General features: G+C 42.4%; 1 protein-coding gene across 1 annotated transcript in view; it reads right to left on the bottom strand.

Moving 5' to 3' along the window:
- Positions 1-17,804, bottom strand: part of LOC128519948 (SH3 and multiple ankyrin repeat domains protein 1) — a 158,400-nt gene that overhangs the window by 22,619 nt on the left and 117,977 nt on the right. The window contains exons 16-20 of the mRNA XM_053493928.1: positions 5,599-5,681; positions 4,862-4,986; positions 3,855-3,990; positions 3,673-3,756; positions 3,560-3,568 (exon numbers count right to left, since the gene is read on the bottom strand). Coding sequence (XP_053349903.1) covers positions 3,560-3,568; positions 3,673-3,756; positions 3,855-3,990; positions 4,862-4,986; positions 5,599-5,681 — 437 coding nt within the window. The remainder of the gene's footprint in view (positions 1-3,559; positions 3,569-3,672; positions 3,757-3,854; positions 3,991-4,861; positions 4,987-5,598; positions 5,682-17,804) is intronic.

Raw genomic sequence — 17,804 nt, 5'->3', positions numbered from 1 at the left:
TTGTTTGAATGTCAACTCTCTCTCGCTCTATCTGTGTTGAGCTACACACAGTATTCCTGAGTTTGCAGCAACCCTGACCCATTCTGCCCTCTGGACTTGTCTGACACATCCTGGTGCCCCACTTCTGGTTGGAGATCTCATTGCAAGCTGTTTTAAAGATGGTCTTGGACTCGGCTAATGCAGGCAGTGTTTCTGTGATGGCTTTTGACTACAGTTGCTAAGTAGTTCAGGACAGAAATTTCCAGTTTTGTACTTGAGTCTCCAACATTATATTAACCTATCCACCTCTCCTGTTATATTGAACCTTTAGCATTATAGCACACAATCAACACTATATCTATCTAATATTACAAATTAAGACGACGGCGACAGTGGCAAGAAAAAACTCCCTGAGATGGTAATAGGAAGAAACCTTGAGAGGAACCAGACTCAACAGGGAACCCATCCTCATCTGGGTGAAAACAGATAGCAGGGATTGATGTGCATCATAATATGCGAGACTGGAAGTTCAGTATAAGAGGAGATGTGTAAGATTAAAGTCCAGTTTGTTCCTGGAGGCTCAGGTAGACTGTGAGAAATTCCAGTCCTGAACTATTGAGCAACTGAAGTCACAGGTCCTCAGAGAACAGCTGTCTGCATCAGTCGAGGCCAGGACCACCTTCATGGAAAAGTGGAACCAACCCCAGTCACCACACTCATTCCAGGCAGACCACACGGGGGCATCCATGTGATGAGATCTCCAACCAGAAGCAGGACTCCAGGATGAGTTAGACAGGTCCAGCGGGCAGAGGGGGTCTGGATCACTGGCAGCTCAGGAGCGACATGTATAGCTCGACAGAGAGATAGGTAGAGAGAGGAAAAAGGAGAGACGGAGAGAGAGAGAGGAGAGAGCAGAAAAGGAGAGAGCAAAAGAGATGGAGAAATAACAATAAGGTATGGTCACAGTCAAACAATGTATAAGGTGAATGTATATTTAGTGCAAAGTGCAAGCAGAGACTCCGGCAGGACTAACTATGACAGCATAACTAAAAAGGGAGAGCCAAAAGGAAACACAAACATGAGGGCTTCCAGAGATGTAAGGCAACCAATCACCTCACCGTCAACAAACCTGAGTGATCAATGAGAGTGGGGAAGACAGCATCCAAACATAACAGTTCACCTAATACTCTACGTCCATGAGTCCCCCAGATCTGCTCCTTTACCTAAGGCAAATCTATTTAAAAAAATGCTTGGCTAAATAAATAGGTTTTTAGCCTGGACTTAAACACTGAGACTGTGTCTGAGACTTTTTCTTTGTAAGAAAAAGCTCTGCCCCCTGCTGTAGTTTTAATAATACGCGGTACTGACAAGCAGCCTGCATCCTTTGATTGAAGTAGGCGTGGCGGATTGTAAGACACTAGCAGTTCACTCAGATACTGCGGCGCGAGACCATTTAATGCTTTATACGTCAAGAGTAGTATTTTAAAATCGATGTGAAATTTCACCGGGAGCCAATGCAATGTAGATAAGATAGGGGTAAAGTGCTCATATCTTCGGTTCAAGTGAGGACTCTCGCTGCTGCATTCTGGACTAATTGAAGCTTGTTTAAGCACCTTGTTGAACAACCAGACAGTAAGACGTTACAATAATCCAACCTAGACATGATAAAAGCATGAACTAGTTTTTCTGCATCATTTTGTGACAATATGTTTCTTATCTTTGCAATATTTCTGAGGTGAAAGAATGCTATCCTGGTAATATTATCTACATGTGCTTCAAATGAAAGGCTTGAATCTATAATCACACCAAGGTCTTTTACTGTTGCACTTGATGGAACAGAAAGGCCATTTAAAATCACAGTGTGATCAGAAAGCTTACTTCTAGCTGCTTGTGGTCCTATGACTAGAACTTCTGTCTTATCAGGATTAAGCAGAAGGAAATTAATTAACATCCAATCTCTTATGTCCTGCACACATTGCTCAACTTTAGTAAGCTGGTTTTTCTCATCAGGTTTTGCTGAAACTTATACTTGTGTGCCATCAGCATAACAATGAAAACTAATACAATGTTTACGAATTATGTTGCCTAGAGGAAGCATGTAAAGGGAAAAAAGCAGTGGGCCTAAAACAGAACCCTGTGGAACACCAAACTCAACTTGAGAACATGAGGAATGGTCACCATCTAAATCTACAAACTGATAACGATCAGTCAAATAGGATCTGAGCCATAAGAGGGCCGTTCCCTTAATTCCTACTACATTTTCTAATCTGTAAAGGAGAATATTATGATCAATAGTGTCAAAAGCTGCACTGAGGTCGAGTAACACAAGTATAGTGACACAACCCTGATCAGAGGCCACTAGGAGGTCATTTACTACTTTAACGAGTGCTGTCTCTGTGCTGTGATGAGGCCTAAATCCTGACTGATACAATTCATGTATGCTATTCCTATGTAGATATGAACATAGCTGTTGTGATACTACCTTTTCCAGAATTTTAGAGATAAACGGGAGGTTTGATATCGGCCTGTAATTGGAAAGCTGACAGGGGTCAAGGTCAGGTTTTTTGATTAGTGGTTTAATAACTGCTAATTTAATGGATTTAGGAACATACCCACTGCTGAGTGAACAGTTAATTACTTTTAACTTTTAACAGGGGTTCTGTTATTGCTGGAACTATCTGCTTGAGAAAATGTGTCGGTATAGGATCTAATTCACAGGTTGACGATTTTGAAGAGGAGATGAGTGAAATTAGTTCTCTCGCTTCAAGGGGAGTAAAGTATTCTAGGTTCTGATGTGATGTGATTAATTTATCATCTGTCACACATCTGCTTTTACTTTCTCCCTTTTTCTAGGAGTTGCCACAGCAGATCATTTGATTTTTAAGATTTGGAACAGGTTTATACCAGATGCCCTTTTTTCACAACCGTCCCATTACCTAACTAATCAGTTTTTACAAAACTGTAGATAAAAACCCTTGTCAGTAGGTGAGTTTGTAAATCTCTGCAGGAATCACAGCACAATGTGTCTTCTCAATTAGCAAAGAATTGTCTTATAATGCTAAATTACACATACGGCCTGTATGTCTATTCACATTTGATCCTGGAATGGAAGCTTTTTTTCAATTTCTGTCTTTTCCTTTTCTGAAATTTAATAAGACAGCCCACTGAGGGGAATTTTCCATTCCGTCCCGTGGGAATACCGTGCTGATACAATCATGTAGTGTTAACTGGATGTCAACCTTCCTAAAAGATGAACAGTGTACTTGCATTTCATATCAGTGATCCCAAATTTCAAGGACCATCTGCCCTAGTGTGCCTAAATTGGTGTGTTTCCTGCTCTATCATACCTAATTAAATTCAGAAATAGCTGTTACTTAGCTGACTAGCGAAAGCAGGGGTGCTGGGAACTAAAAAAATATATAATGTATCCACATTAAGTTACGGTACAATACAGTTATAACCAGCATTTAGTGTTACTTTTTTAACACAGTTACATACACAATTGTGTACAGTCTACTACTAATTATCTGACAAAACAGTAAACTAGTATTTGAATTCAGTGAATAAAATACATACATACCTTTATCCACTAAGAATCCAGTCAGGATGGCAGGAAGAAAACAAATAGTGATGTCATAACACCATAATATATTGTTAAGACTATACATATAAAGAGTATGTGTACTTGTATACCCATCTCCTCTAGCTCAGAGGTCATGGATTTGGAGCGCAATGTAATGGCAGGTGGTGTTAATCTCTTTGTCTGCTGCTGCGGAGCTACAAGAGGAAGTGAAGTTTTATAAACAAGTTAGTGAATGATAGAAATAAAACATGTTGTAAGGAACAAGACTTTAAAACGATATATGACCTCTGACCTTTTTTCTTAGGTACCTCCTCAAGCTCTGGATTCCGTGTTACCATGACAACTTTCATCATTAGGCTGTTTCCTCCCTGACGTATCATATTAACAACCTGTCTATGGCCAACTTTAACCACATTCATTCCATTCACCTGTAGAGAGGGGTTATAATAAGAGATTGGATTTTAATGAGAAATGGAGTTATTATACCTTGTGAAGTTAAAATAAGAGGTATGATTATAATAAGAGATGCAATTATTGTATTGATGTTATGAGTTTATGATCTGCCAGGCCTACTTTAATCAAAGAGTGCAGGCTATTTGTTGGCACTGTGTATAATAAAAACTACAGCAGAGCAGAGGTTCTTTTTACAAATCCTTAGACTTACGACTTACTTAATTAGAAGGCTTAACAAAAGCCTTCCAATTAATGTTTAAGACACCATCTTAATGGTTAAGTCTAGGCTGAAAACCTACTGATTCAGATTTGAGGGACTCGTGGATGTAGAGTGGTATGGTAAACTGGTATGTTTGAATGCTCTCTTTCCCCAGTCTTATGTGCTTTATTCAGTATTACCCAAAGAATGTGGGTTCCCTTTTGAGTGGGTTTCCTTGCCACTGTCACCTATGGCTTGCTCATTAGGAACAATGTAATAATGCTATAAAGTTCTATTTTTTATTTTAAAGTATGAAGGAATAAAGGGTTACAATAAGGGGTGCGGTTATTGTGAAATGTGAGGTCATTTTTATGAATGGGGTTATTGTAAGAGGTAAGGTTATTTTATCATTTCTACTTTGTAAATAATTACGCATGCAATGTGAATATGATTTAGTGTGTGTGTAAACAATTATTTAAATGCAGCATCACCTGTTTCTACTAATGACTGTAAAATTGCATGCAAGTGACACACACATGCGCGTGCACGCATATACACGCATATACACACATGTGCGTGCACGCATACACACACACACACACACACACACACACACACACACACACACACAGCCCATGACACATAACCTCAATGAGGAAGTCACCCATCCTTAGCCCCGCCCTCCAGGCTACGCCCCCCTCATCCACTGACTCCAAATACTGAAGAGCAGGAAATGCTGGAGTGGGAGTGAACTCCTCGATGGGAGTCTGAGCTAGAAAGAGTAAAGCACAGAGTGTGAGTCAGAGAGAGAAGAGGGGGTGGGTGCAAGAGAGAGAGAGTTAGAGAGAAAGGGACAGAAGCTCTTTTCAGACATGTATATGTAACATGGTTGGCTTCATCCATACATTAAAGTCATGGCTTTCTTTCAATAACATAAGGGCCATGTTTATGTAAATGTTTCTTCCAGCTTTATTCTGACACACCTGCGGCCATGAGGAAGCGGGCCACAGCTTGGTATGATACTAGCCATTGTTTTGAAATGCTACAGTACAACAAGTGAGGTATGATGTATAATGCCAGACCAATTTACAGACATTGCTGTGTTTGCTGTTAATGACTTTAAAGAGTCCAACAAAAAATTCTCTCTACTGCTATCACACCAATAGCTTCTGTACCATCACAGCTTTTACAGAAACGTGACCAGGTGTGAACTTAGACATGAAGCTAAAACATTAATTTTCTGTCAGATTTATGGAGAGAAGTGTGTGACTAAAAAGGTCTAGAGTAAAAAAAAATGAGAAAAACAGATTTATGTAAAAAAAATAATGGGTGAAATATTCTGTGCGTGTGTGTATGTTTGTTTGTGCATGTACGAATACATCACCTTTAGCTCCTCTGAGCACAAAGCCAAAGCCTTCATTCTCTTTCTTCTGTAGAAGAACAGATTTCTCCTTTATAATGTAATCACTAGAAAAGTAAGAAAAAGAAAAAGAGAGACAAAGATGGAAAAAAAGACACAGAGAGAAACTTAGAGAAATGTTTGGAAACTTGGTGTTTGAACTTTGAAAAACAGATAAGACCTCCTTCAGTAGAAGGACAGTGTCAGGCTGAAATGAATCCTGTGCAGTTCCATACCCACTCCATATACAGTACACATGAGTATTTAGCAATCAGGGAGCTGTGAGTCACCAGCTAAATCTGATTCACTGTTCATTTTTATCTCATTCTGTACAGATCACCATCATTAGACTAGACAATGCTTAACATTAGATACTAAACAAAAGAATGATGGGTGTGTCTATGGTACAAAAAAAATTATGATACAAAAATGAGAAACTGGCAAGGGCTGAAATAAAGGTAATAGGAATATAGTAAATAATAAACAAACTGTATTGCTGAATAAATATTATATGCAATGATCACATTAGTCACAGGTTTAATTTAACCAACTGAATGCCATGCTCATTATTCAGCAGCACAGAGAAACATAACACTTAATCCAGCACTGACACTTATTTTCCACTTTAGAAGAACCGTTATTAAGCTTTACCCGTTATTAAGCTTTACAGAGCAGAAGTAGCATATACATCTCAATATAAACTGTTCAAAGGAGATTATTGCATACCTTGAATGCCTTCAGTTTTGCAGTGTAGAAAGAAATAATAATCAAGAAAGACCAAGGAGTTAGACGGTGTGTCCAAATTTTTGGCTGGTAGTATAAATCCAGCAATTTATAACTTTACTGGTGTGCTTTGTACTGCTGATGCCATGTGTAACAGCACAAACAGAGCATGTGAATGATTCACCTCAGATCAGAATCCATTTTGTTAATAAATCACGCATTTTTCTCTGAATTCTTAGTTAACTTCGTTAAACAGACTATAAACATGTCGGACCTATTTCCTATTTTTGCATCGGCATGTTCGCAGAAGGCTAAAAAAAAGGAGGCGAAAAGGCCTACTGTTCATGCGACCTCACCAGATGCTAACATTAGCAATGCTGAACCCCACCTGAACATGTCAGTGATTCTGTCAGAAATAAGGGATAATGAATCAAGTCTGGATGGAATCACAAGTTATCTGGAGGGTATTGCCATCTCTGTTTCTTGCCTTCAGAATTCGTTTACCGCGCTCCCTGAAAGAGCCACTGGCGCTGAATCACATCTGGAAGAAGCCGAATAAAGGATTTCATCTGCCGGGGATTCGGCAACAACTACGGGAAGGCAGGTGAATACCTTGAAGACGGTGGTGGACCAACTGCAGGCCAAAGTAGATGACCTGGAAAACAGAGGCCGTCACAAAGAATATGAAGATTGTGGGTCTGCCGGAGAAAGCCGACGGCTCTGGCCCTCTCTCGTCGTCTCTTCGAGACATGATCCCAAAGTGATTAGGATCTACCTGTTGATTTTCCTGTACTGGGTATTAAAAGGGCTCATAGATCTCCCACTTTTGTGTCCGCTTATCCGAATCCAGCTCCGAGAAGCATCTTAGTTCGGTTCCTGAGGTTTACCGATAAAGAAGCGATATTGAAAGCCGCCATGAAGAAGACGATAACGCATAATGTATTGGAGCTTCGATTCTATTTGGATTTGGCAGCTGGCGTGCCGCAGAAGCGTCGTGAGTTCGGGTCTGTGGGGAAAGCTTTTGCTGCCCGTGGTTTGTAACGAGGGTTTGCCTATCCGGCCCGGCTCAGATGTCTGCATAATGGAAAGATTCGCCTGTTTAACGATCCAGACTCAGCCAAGGCATTTTGGTATTTTTCCCCGGATAGCTAGATTTTACTCTTGGCTGAAATATACACTTTGACTTTCGGTGGAATATTTTCATTTATCATTGAAAAAGTATGTAGTGTGTAGTAACTTGCCAGACGAGAGCTTCCCGCCACCCTGGAGGGTTTGATCCAGCTAGCCCTCTGCATCTTGTCCGAAGCCAGCCCCAAGGACCCTGCTGCCTGCTTCCACCTACTACTCTAGATGAAGTGACTAGCAGCATGGTCACTATTTTTACCAGTACATTAGACACTGTTGCTCCCATTAGATAAAAAAAAAGTTAGAGATAAAACACTTGCACCTTGGTACAATAGTCATACTCGTGCCCTAAAGAGAGCAACCCGTAACCTCGAGCGAAAATAGAGAAAAACTAAATTAGAAGTTTTTCGAATTGTGTTTAAAGACAGTATGTGCAGATGTAGACAGGATCTAAAAACTGCTAGGACTGAACATCTTAGCCAACTGATAGCAAGAAACCAAAACAATCCCAAGTTCTCACTTAGTACAGTGGCTTGCCTAACAAAACCTAAGATGCCTGCAGAGAGTACTCCACAACAGTTTAGTAGTGAAGACTAGATGGAATTCTTTAATTAAAAAAAATCGATAGCATCAGAAAAAAAAAAAACGAAGGTTCAACCTCTAATAGCATCTCATGATCTAGTTCAGCCTAAAGTTTCACATTTAGATTTTTAGTGCTTTACAGGTATAGGACAGGAAGAGCTGTATAAACTTATCACCTCAGCTAAATCAACAATGTGCCTGTTAGACCCAATCCCAACCAGATTTTTAAAAGAAGTGATGCATACGGTTGGAGAAGCACTTTTAAACATTATCAATTCCTCATTATATCTAGGTCACGTCCCTAAACCTTTTAAGTTGGCAGTTATTAAGCCGCTTCTTAAAAAATCTAATTTGGACGCGAATGAAATAACAAATTATAGACCGATTTCAAACCTTCCCTTTATATAAAAAATATTAGAAAAAGTACTATCAGCTCAAATATGCACATTCTTGCAGGAAAACAACATCCTTGAAAAATTTCAGTCAGGTTTCAGGCCCCATCATAGTACAGAAACTGCACTAGTTAAGATTGCAAACTACTTATTTTTAGCCTTGGACCAAGGCTGCATCTCAATACTAGTCTTGCTTGATCTTAGTGCTGCATTCGACACTATAGATCATAATATTTTCATAGATCGCTTACAAAATCACATAGGTATTCAGGGACAGGCATTAAAATGGTTTAGATCATACCTGTCTGATCGATACCATTTTGTGATCTGAATGGAGAACCATCAGGTGTAATGCCAGTGAAATATGGGGTCCCACAAGGGTCAGTTTTAGGACCTCTGCTGTTCTCAACATACATGCTTTCCTTGGGTAACATCATTAGAAGACATGGGATTAGTTTCCATGGTTATACTGATGATGCCCAATTATATATCTCAACAAACCCAGACGAAATACCTAAGTTGTCTAGATTAACCGAGTGTGTACAGGACATAAAAGATTGGATGACCAATAACTTTCTTTTACTAAACTCAGACAAGACAGAAATATTTACTCATCGGCCCAAAAACAGCTTTCACAATTCAGCCTGCATTTAGAAGGATGTACTGTTACTACTAGCTCAACAGTAAAAGACCTGGGCGTAATATTAGACAGTAACTTGTCCTTTGAAAATCATATTTCCAATATCACAAAAACAGCCTTTTTCCATCTTAGAAATATTGCCAAACTTAGGAGCATCTTATCCATATCTGATGCAGAAAAGCTAGTTCATGCATTCATGACCTCCAGACTAGACTATTGTAATGCATTACTAGATGGTTGTCCTGCATCCTCAACAAACAAGCTTCAGTTAGTCCAAAATGCAGGCGCCAGGGTTCTCACTAGATCCAGAAAATATTATCATATAACCCCAATATTATCACCCCTGCACTGGCTACCTCCACCTGCATCTGGAGATTGTACCAGCTTCAGTAGACAAAGGCCAACCCTGCGAGGATCCCGAGGCATCCAGAGAAGGACCAGCTCCAGCTCGGTTGGCCCCTATCCACCAGTCCCATCACCACCCAAACTCAACCCATTACTCTCATTATCGACCAACACCAAGAACAGATGCCCTAGGCCATGGACCTGGGTTAGGGTTAGGGTTATTGGCCCCTACCCAAGACCCTTAAACAACTTCAACGGTTTCTCAGGTTTGCAAATTTCTATTGTCACTTTATCCGGGACTACAGTACAGTTGTCGCGCCCCTAACCGCCCTGACCCGTCCCTCATCCCTCCCTTTCCACCTAAACCCTTTTGCCATCTCTGCCTTTAAAAGACTTTGCCACATTTCACCACCGCTCCCATTCTTTCTCATCCTGATGTCAGTAAACCATTCGTTGTGAACGTGGACACTTTAGATGTGGGTGCTGGAGCTGTTCTCTTCCAATGAGGTCCAGATCAGAAACTACACCCATGTAGTTTCTTCTCCAAAAAATTTGACCCCACATAGCAGCGATACGGGGTAGGGGACCGCGAGCTGCTGGCCATAAAGTGGGCTTTGGAGGAATGGCGTCACTGGCTCCAGGGCACAAGAGAACCTGTCATCATCTGGACGGACTATCAAAATCACATTACCATCAGGAACCTGAAGCAGCTGAATCCCCGACAGGCACGGTTGGCGTTGTTTTTTGAGATAACTCGAGCTGGATTCCCCTCAGGCGGACCCAGCGTCTGTTTTTCCTTCTTCCAAAATCATCGCATCACTTCAACTGGACTTGGAAACAAGGGTCCGCCAGGCGCAGACCACAGAGACTGAACCGGCAGGTGTGCCGCCTGAATGACTCTACATACCCGAAACCAAGAGATCTAAGGTCCTTCAGTGGGGCCACTTCTCCCCCCTCTCAGGACACCCAGGCACAAGACGCTCCCTTCAGTTTCTTCAGCGAGACTTCTGGTGGCCATCTATAGCTTGGGACGTCAAAGAGTTCGTTCAGTGTACAGTGTGTGCCAGGGCCAAAGACACTAACCAACCTACGCCGGGAGACCTTCAACCCCTTCCGGTTCCCCATTGAGCCTGGACGCACATTGCCGTCAACTTTGTCGTGGGCCTGCTGGTCCCCGAAGGAAAAGACACCATAGTAAACATCTTCGATCGGTTCTATAAGGCCATGCACCTGGTGGCCCTCGCCGGACTCCCGTCAGCCAAACGTACAGCCGAGCTGATATCCGTCGGGATACCATCCACAGACTAACGGTCAGATGGAGCAGACCAATTAACAACTGGAGTGCTATCTGAGATGTTTTATCGCCGACTGTCAGCGCTCCTGGTCTCGCTACCTCATCTGGGCTGAACTTTCACACAATCTGGACAGACAAAGGACAGATTTAAATTTAATGCATTTGAAATTCTCTATAGTAACATAAAGACAGCTCAGACGATTCCGCTAGTCATCATTTACAGACCTCCAGGGCCGTACTCTGAATTTCTCTGTGAATTTGCAGATTTCCTTTCAAACTTTGTCGTTTCCGTAGACAAAGCGTTAATTGCTGGAGATTTTAATATTCATTTTGAGAATCCAGAAGACCCTCTGAGAGCAGCAGTAGGAGTAAATCAGTGTGTAGTAGGACCCACTCATAAAGCAGGTCACACTTTGGACTTAATATTATCCTTCGGATTAAGTATAAGAAACATAATTACAATTCCACAGTCTGAAGTTATATCAGATCACTGTCTTGTCTCGATTAAAGTGTCTCATAGTAATAATGTACGCACAGCACCGCGCTACCGCCTTAAACATACATTCACATCTAATACCACACAGAGCTTTATCGATAATCTTCCAGAGTTATCAACTTTTATTGGATCGCCATTTGATTCCACAGAACTCGATCAAGCGACTGAATATCTAGAGTCAACACTTCGTCATAGCTTGGATAATGTAGCTCCAGTTAAAAGAAAAATGATTAGAGATAAGAAACTTGCTCCTTGGTATAACGATCACACACGCACTCTAAAACAAACCGCTCGGAAATTAGAACGCAAATGGCGTCAAACTAAATCGTTAGTTTTCCAAATAGCATGGAAGGAGAGCATCCTGAACTATAGAAGAGCTCTCAGTGCTGCTAGATCAATGTATCTCTCCACTGTTCTTCTCTGTTTTTTTGTTAAAAAATAACAAAAATAATCCTAGATTTTTATTTAATACCATAGCTAAATTAACTAAAAACAAGACCACTGCAGAAATCTCCACAACAACAACATACAGTAGTGAGGATTTCATGAACTTTTTCAATAACAAAATCATAAATATTAGGCAAAAAATTCAGGCTTTAAAACCAGACAATTTAAGTGATACAGATGATAAATTAATCACATCACATCAGAACCTAGAATACTTTACTCCCCTTAAAGCGAGTGAACTAATTTCACTCATCTCCTCTTCAAAATCGTCAACCTGTGCAGCTTTTGACACTATTGATCATGGTATTCTCCTTCACAGATTAGAAAATGTAGTAGGAATTAAGGGAACGGCCCTCTTATGGTACAGATCCTATTTGACTGATCGTTATCAGTTTGTAGATTTAGATGGTGACCATTCCTCACGTTCTCAAGTTGAGTTTGGTGTTCCACAGGGTTCTGTTTTTGGCCCACTGCTTTTTTCCCTTTACATGCTTCCTCTAGGTAACATAATTCGTAAACATGGTATTAGTTTTCATTGTTATGCTGATGACACACAAGTATAAGTTTCAGCAAAACCAGATGAGAAAAACCAGCTTACTAAAGTTGAGCAATGTGTGCAGGACATAAGAGATTGGATGTTAATTAATTTCCTTCTGCTTAATCCTGATAAAACAGAAGTTCTAGTCATAGGATCACAAGCAGCTAGAAGTAAGCTTTCTGATCACACTGTGATTTTAAATGGCCTTTCTGTTCCATCAAGTGCAACAGTAAAAGACCTCGGTGTGATTATAGATTCAAGCCTTTCATTCGAAGCACATGTAGATAATACTACCAGAATAGCATTCTTTCACCTCAGAAATATAGCCAAGATAAGAAATATATTGTCACTAAACGATGCAGAAAAACTAGTTCATGCTTTTATCACATCTAGGTTGGATTATTGTAACGCCTTACTTTCTGGTTGTTCAACTAGGTGCTTAAACAAGCTTCAATTAGTCCAGAATGCAGCAGAGAGAGTCCTCACTCGAACCAGAAGATATGAGCACATCACCCCTATCTTATCTACATTGCATTGGCTTCCTGTGAAATTTCGCATCGATTTTAAAATACTACTCTTGATGTATAAAGCATTAAATGGTCTCGCGCCGCAGTATCTGAGTGAACTGCTAGTGTCTTACAATCCGCCACGCCTACTTCGATCAAAGGATGCAGGCTGCTTGTCAGTACCGCGTATTATTAAAACTACAGCGGGGGGCAGAGCTTTTTCTTACAAAGCCCCAAAGTTATGGAATAGTCTTCCAAATAGTGTTCGGGACTCAGACACAGTCTCAGTGTTTAAGTCCAGGCTAAAAACCTATTTATTTAGCCAAGCATTTTCATAAATAGATTAACCTTAGGTAAAGGAGCAGATCTGGGGGACTCACGGACTTAGAGTATTAGGTGAACTGTTATGTTTGGATGCTGTCTTCCCCACTCTCATTGATCACTCAGGTTTGTTGACGGTGAGGTGATTGGTTGCCTTACATCTCTGGAAGCCCTCATGTTTGTGTTTCCTTTTGGCTCTCCCTTTTTAGTTATGCTGTCATAGTTAGTCCTGCCGGAGTCTCTGTTTGCACTCTGCACTAAATATACATTCACTTTTTACATTGTTCTACTGTGACCATACCTAACTGTTATTTCTCCATCTCTTTGCTCTCTTCTTTTCTGCTCTCTCTCTCTCTCCCTTTCTCCTTTTTCCTCTACCTATCTCTCTGTCGAGCTATACATGTCGCTCCTGAGCTGCCAGTGATCCAGACCCCCTCTGCCCGCTGGACCTCTCTAACTCATCCTGAAGTCCTGCTTCTGGTTGGAGATCTCATCACATGGATCCCCCCGTGTGGTCTGCCTGGAATGCGTGTGGTGACTGGGGTTGGTTCCACTTTTCCATGAAGGTGGTCCTGTCCTCGACTGATGCAGACAGCTGTTCTCTGAGGAGCTGTGACTTCAGTCGCTCAATAGTTCAGGACTGGAATTTTTCACAGTCTACCTGAGCCTCCAGGAACAAACTGGACTTTAATCTTACACATCTCCTCTTATACTGAACTTTCAGTCTCGCATATTATTATGCAATCCCTGCTATCTGTTTCACCCAGATGAGGATGGGTTCCCTGTTGAGTCTGGTTCCTCTCAAGGTTTCTTCCTATTACCATCTCAGGGAGTTTTTCCTTGCCACCGTTGCCGTCGTCCTAGGCTTGCTCATCAGGGACAATCATATAAATTTGATTCATACACATTCACATTTCATACAAACCTAATTCTTTTGATTGTGTAAAGCTGCTTTGTGATGATGTAAATCGTTAAAAGCGCTATACAAATCAAATTGAATTGAATTGAATTGAACTGGACAGTACAACTGCTTCCACATTCATATGCTCTAGGATGTAAATCGTCCTGAGGGAGAGGAACCTGGTGCGCTAGCTAACTAGCGGCGCGAGCACAGTCTGCCCTGGCGATTAATATATGAGACTGCCATAGTGTTGTCCACCCGTACTAGGACATGGTAGCATCTCAACTGCTGGAGGAAGTGTTTTAGGGCCAGAAATACAGCTCTCATTTTGAGGTAATTGATGTAATGCATGAGAAGAAGGCCTCTTTAGCGCCCTTGAGGGAAACGGACGCTTCAGACGTTAGCATCTGCAATAACTGGACGAATTTAGAGTGGGACCCAGAGTCAGAAACCGGGGTCTGAACCACATAGGAAGGGTACGAAGCACCTGGGCCCTAGAGTGAAATCCCCTGTCTTAGCCACAACTGAAATGCTCTTATGTGCAGAAGGCCCAAAGGTGTCACTGTGGATACAGCTGCCATGAGAGCTAAGATCCCTATCCAAGATGGCGCCGGTAAAGTCGGCTGCCGTCACGACTGCTCCGACCACCTTTTCTTAGTTTTTGTTCTTTAAGTTAGTTTTTAGCGTTTCAAAATCAGTCAAATTACCACCATGGAGTACATTAGTTATGATAGAGACACTCTTGTTTCTATTGGTATACAATGTACTTACAGTTCGAAGATTTTAACCCCGGATCCGAGCTGGCCGAGTGAGATCCTGAGGGAAAACAAAGGACGCGACGCGAAGCGGCGGCCCCGAGGGAAACAAGCCGGCATCAGGAACATGCTGAGAGCCCGTGCACACACTGCACACCTCTGCCTAGCATCCTGCTCGCCAACGTCCAGTCACTGGAAAACAAGCTCGATGACCTCAGGGCCAGGATAAAGTTCCAGAGAGACATTCGGGACTGCAATCTCCTCTGCTTCACCGAGACATGGCTGAACCCAGCGGTGCCGAACCACGCCATCCAGCCGGCCGAGTTCTTCTCGGTTCATCGCATGGACAGGACACGGGACTCGGGGAAGTCAAGGGGAGGCGGTGTGTGTTTAATGGTGAACAGCAGCTGGTGCAACAGCGCGAGCGTTGTTCCTCTCACACGCTCCTGCACACCAAATCTGGAACTACTGTCCATCATGTGTCGTCCTTTTTATCTCCCTCGGGAGTTTACATCGGTCATAATCAGCGCCGTTTATATTCTACCACAAGCGGACACGGACACTGCCTTATGCGAGCTGCATGAGGCACTCACACAGCACCAAACACAACACCGGGACGCTGCGCTTATTGTGGCGGGGGACTTTAACAGTGCCAACCTCAAACGCGCAGCGCCAAACTTTTATCAGCACAGCTCCTGCCCCACCAGAGGCGAAAGGACACTGGATCATTGTTATACAACGGTCAAGGACGGCTACAAGGCACAATCTCGTCCACCGTTTGGTAAATCCAACCACGCCGCCATCTTCCTCATGCCAAAATACAAACAAAGGCTAAAACAGGAAGTTCCGGTTCAGAGGGAGGTCGCGCGCTGGACAGACCAATCGGTGGCCGCGTTACAGGACGCACTCGATGACGCAGACTGGGACATGTTCAGAAACAGCTCCGATGACGTCAGCGTGTTTACGGAAGCGGTTGTGGGATTCATCGGGAAACTAGTGGATGATACCGTGGAAAAAAAAATACTATTAAAACGTTTACCAACTAGAAGCCGTGGGTGATTAAAACCATGATGGACTCTTTGAACATGCTTCAGAGAGTCCATCATTGTTCCTGTCCCAAAGAAACCACATCCTGCTTCTCTCAACGACTATCGCCCTGTAGCCCTCACTTCAGTAGTGATGAAGTGCTTTGAATGCCTGGTCAGAGACTTCATCATCTCTTCACTACCCGACACACTGGACCCACTACAGTTTGCATACCGTCCAAACCATTCCACGGACGATGAATATCACATCTCCTCCATACATCTCTCACTGACCTGGACACTCGGAGGGGGAATTATGTGAAAATGCTCTTCATCGACTACAGCTCTGCATTTAATACCATAATTCCCTCCACACTTACCACCAAGCTGGAGCACCTGGGACTCAGCTCATCCATGTGTCAGTGGATCTCCAATTTTCTGACTGGCAGACCACAGGCAGTAAGGATGGGCGGACATGTCTCAGCCTCCATCACTCTCAGTACTGGAGCCCCCCAGGGTTGTGTTCTGAGCCCCCTGCTGTACTTTCTGTACACCTATGACTGCGTGGCCACTACCAACTCCACCACCGTCATCAAGTTTGCTGACGACACTGTTGCGGTGGGCCTGATTACCAACAATGATGAGACGGCCTACCTGGAGGAGGTTGGAAATCTGGAAACCTGGTGCCAGAGAAACAATCTCCTCCTGAACGTCAGCAAGACAAAGGAGCTGATAGTGGACTTTAGTACAAAGCAGGTGAGGAACTACCAGACCCCCATCATCAACAGGAGCCCAGTGGAGAGAGTGGACAGCTTTAGATACCTCGGTGTTCACTTGACGCAGGACCTGTCATGGTCCTGTCACATCAACACCGTGGTAAAAAAGTCCCGGCAGCGTCTGTACCACCTCAGACGCTTGAGAGTCTTTAGACTGCCCTCCAAGGTGCTCAGGAATTTCTACTTCTGCACCATAGAGAGCATTCTGACGGGAAACATCACGACCTGGTTCGGGAACAGCACCATGCAGGACAGACGAGCTCTACAGAGGGTGGTGCGATCAGCTGAGTGCATCATCCGCACCGAGCTCCCTGACTTGCACTCAATCTACACCAAGCGGACCAAGGCCCGGAAGGTCGTGAAGGACCTCAGCCACCCCAACAATGGACTGTTTACTCTGTTGCGGTCTGGGAAGCGATTCCGCTCCCTGAGGGCCAACACAGAGAGTCCGAGGAGAAGCTTCTTCCCGCAGGCGATAAGGTCTCTCAACCACACCACTATGCAGAACTAACACAATCTTTTCACAATAAATCAATCAATATTTTTACATCTATGGACACTATGGACAGTTTCACGCACATCACATCTACACTACATGTTTATGTTTACATTCTGGACCATTGCACAAGGTCACTTTTTCTATGCATATTTGCACACCATTATATTTCAATTTGTACAGTATATTTCTATTTTCAGTTTCTATTTTTATTTCTATTTTTCCTAGTTAAATTTTATTTTTACTTTTATTTTTTATTTAAATTTTCTATCGTATTTCTTTTATTCATATTTATTACTTTTTATAAGCCTTAATTCTCTTTTTAAGGTCACTGGCGGTCGTGTAAGCATTTCACTACATTTCGTACTGTGTATGACTGTGTATGTGACAAATAAAATTTTAATCTGATTTGAATTTGAGATCTCTGAAAGTGATGGTCACTTTCTGGTCTAGCTTGATTTCCTTAAGGGTGTTGAGGATGGATTCGACTTTTGGGTTTCAATCCTAGAAACAAAGATGAGCTAGGATGACATGCTGATGTCGAAGCGCTAGCTACTGAGACTGGGCCAGCCAGTCGTCTATGTAATTCAAATACGGATGCCCTGGAGTCGTAAGAGCCAGAACTACATCCATGCATTTTATATACTCAGCAAAAAAAGGAACGTCCTTTTTTCAGGACTGTGTATTTCAACAATAAATGTGGTATAAATCCAAATAACTTTACAGATCTTTATTGTAAAGGGTTTAAACAATGTTTTCCATTCATGTTCAATTAACCATAATCAATTAATTAACATGCACCTGTGGAATGGTCATTAAGACCTTAACA

This window comes from Clarias gariepinus, chromosome 4, assembly GCF_024256425.1.
Source record: "Clarias gariepinus isolate MV-2021 ecotype Netherlands chromosome 4, CGAR_prim_01v2, whole genome shotgun sequence".
Classification (NCBI taxonomy): Eukaryota; Metazoa; Chordata; class Actinopteri; order Siluriformes; family Clariidae; genus Clarias; species Clarias gariepinus.
Note: the sequence above shows the minus strand (reverse complement) of the source record. Positions and strands in the feature narration are given on the sequence as shown.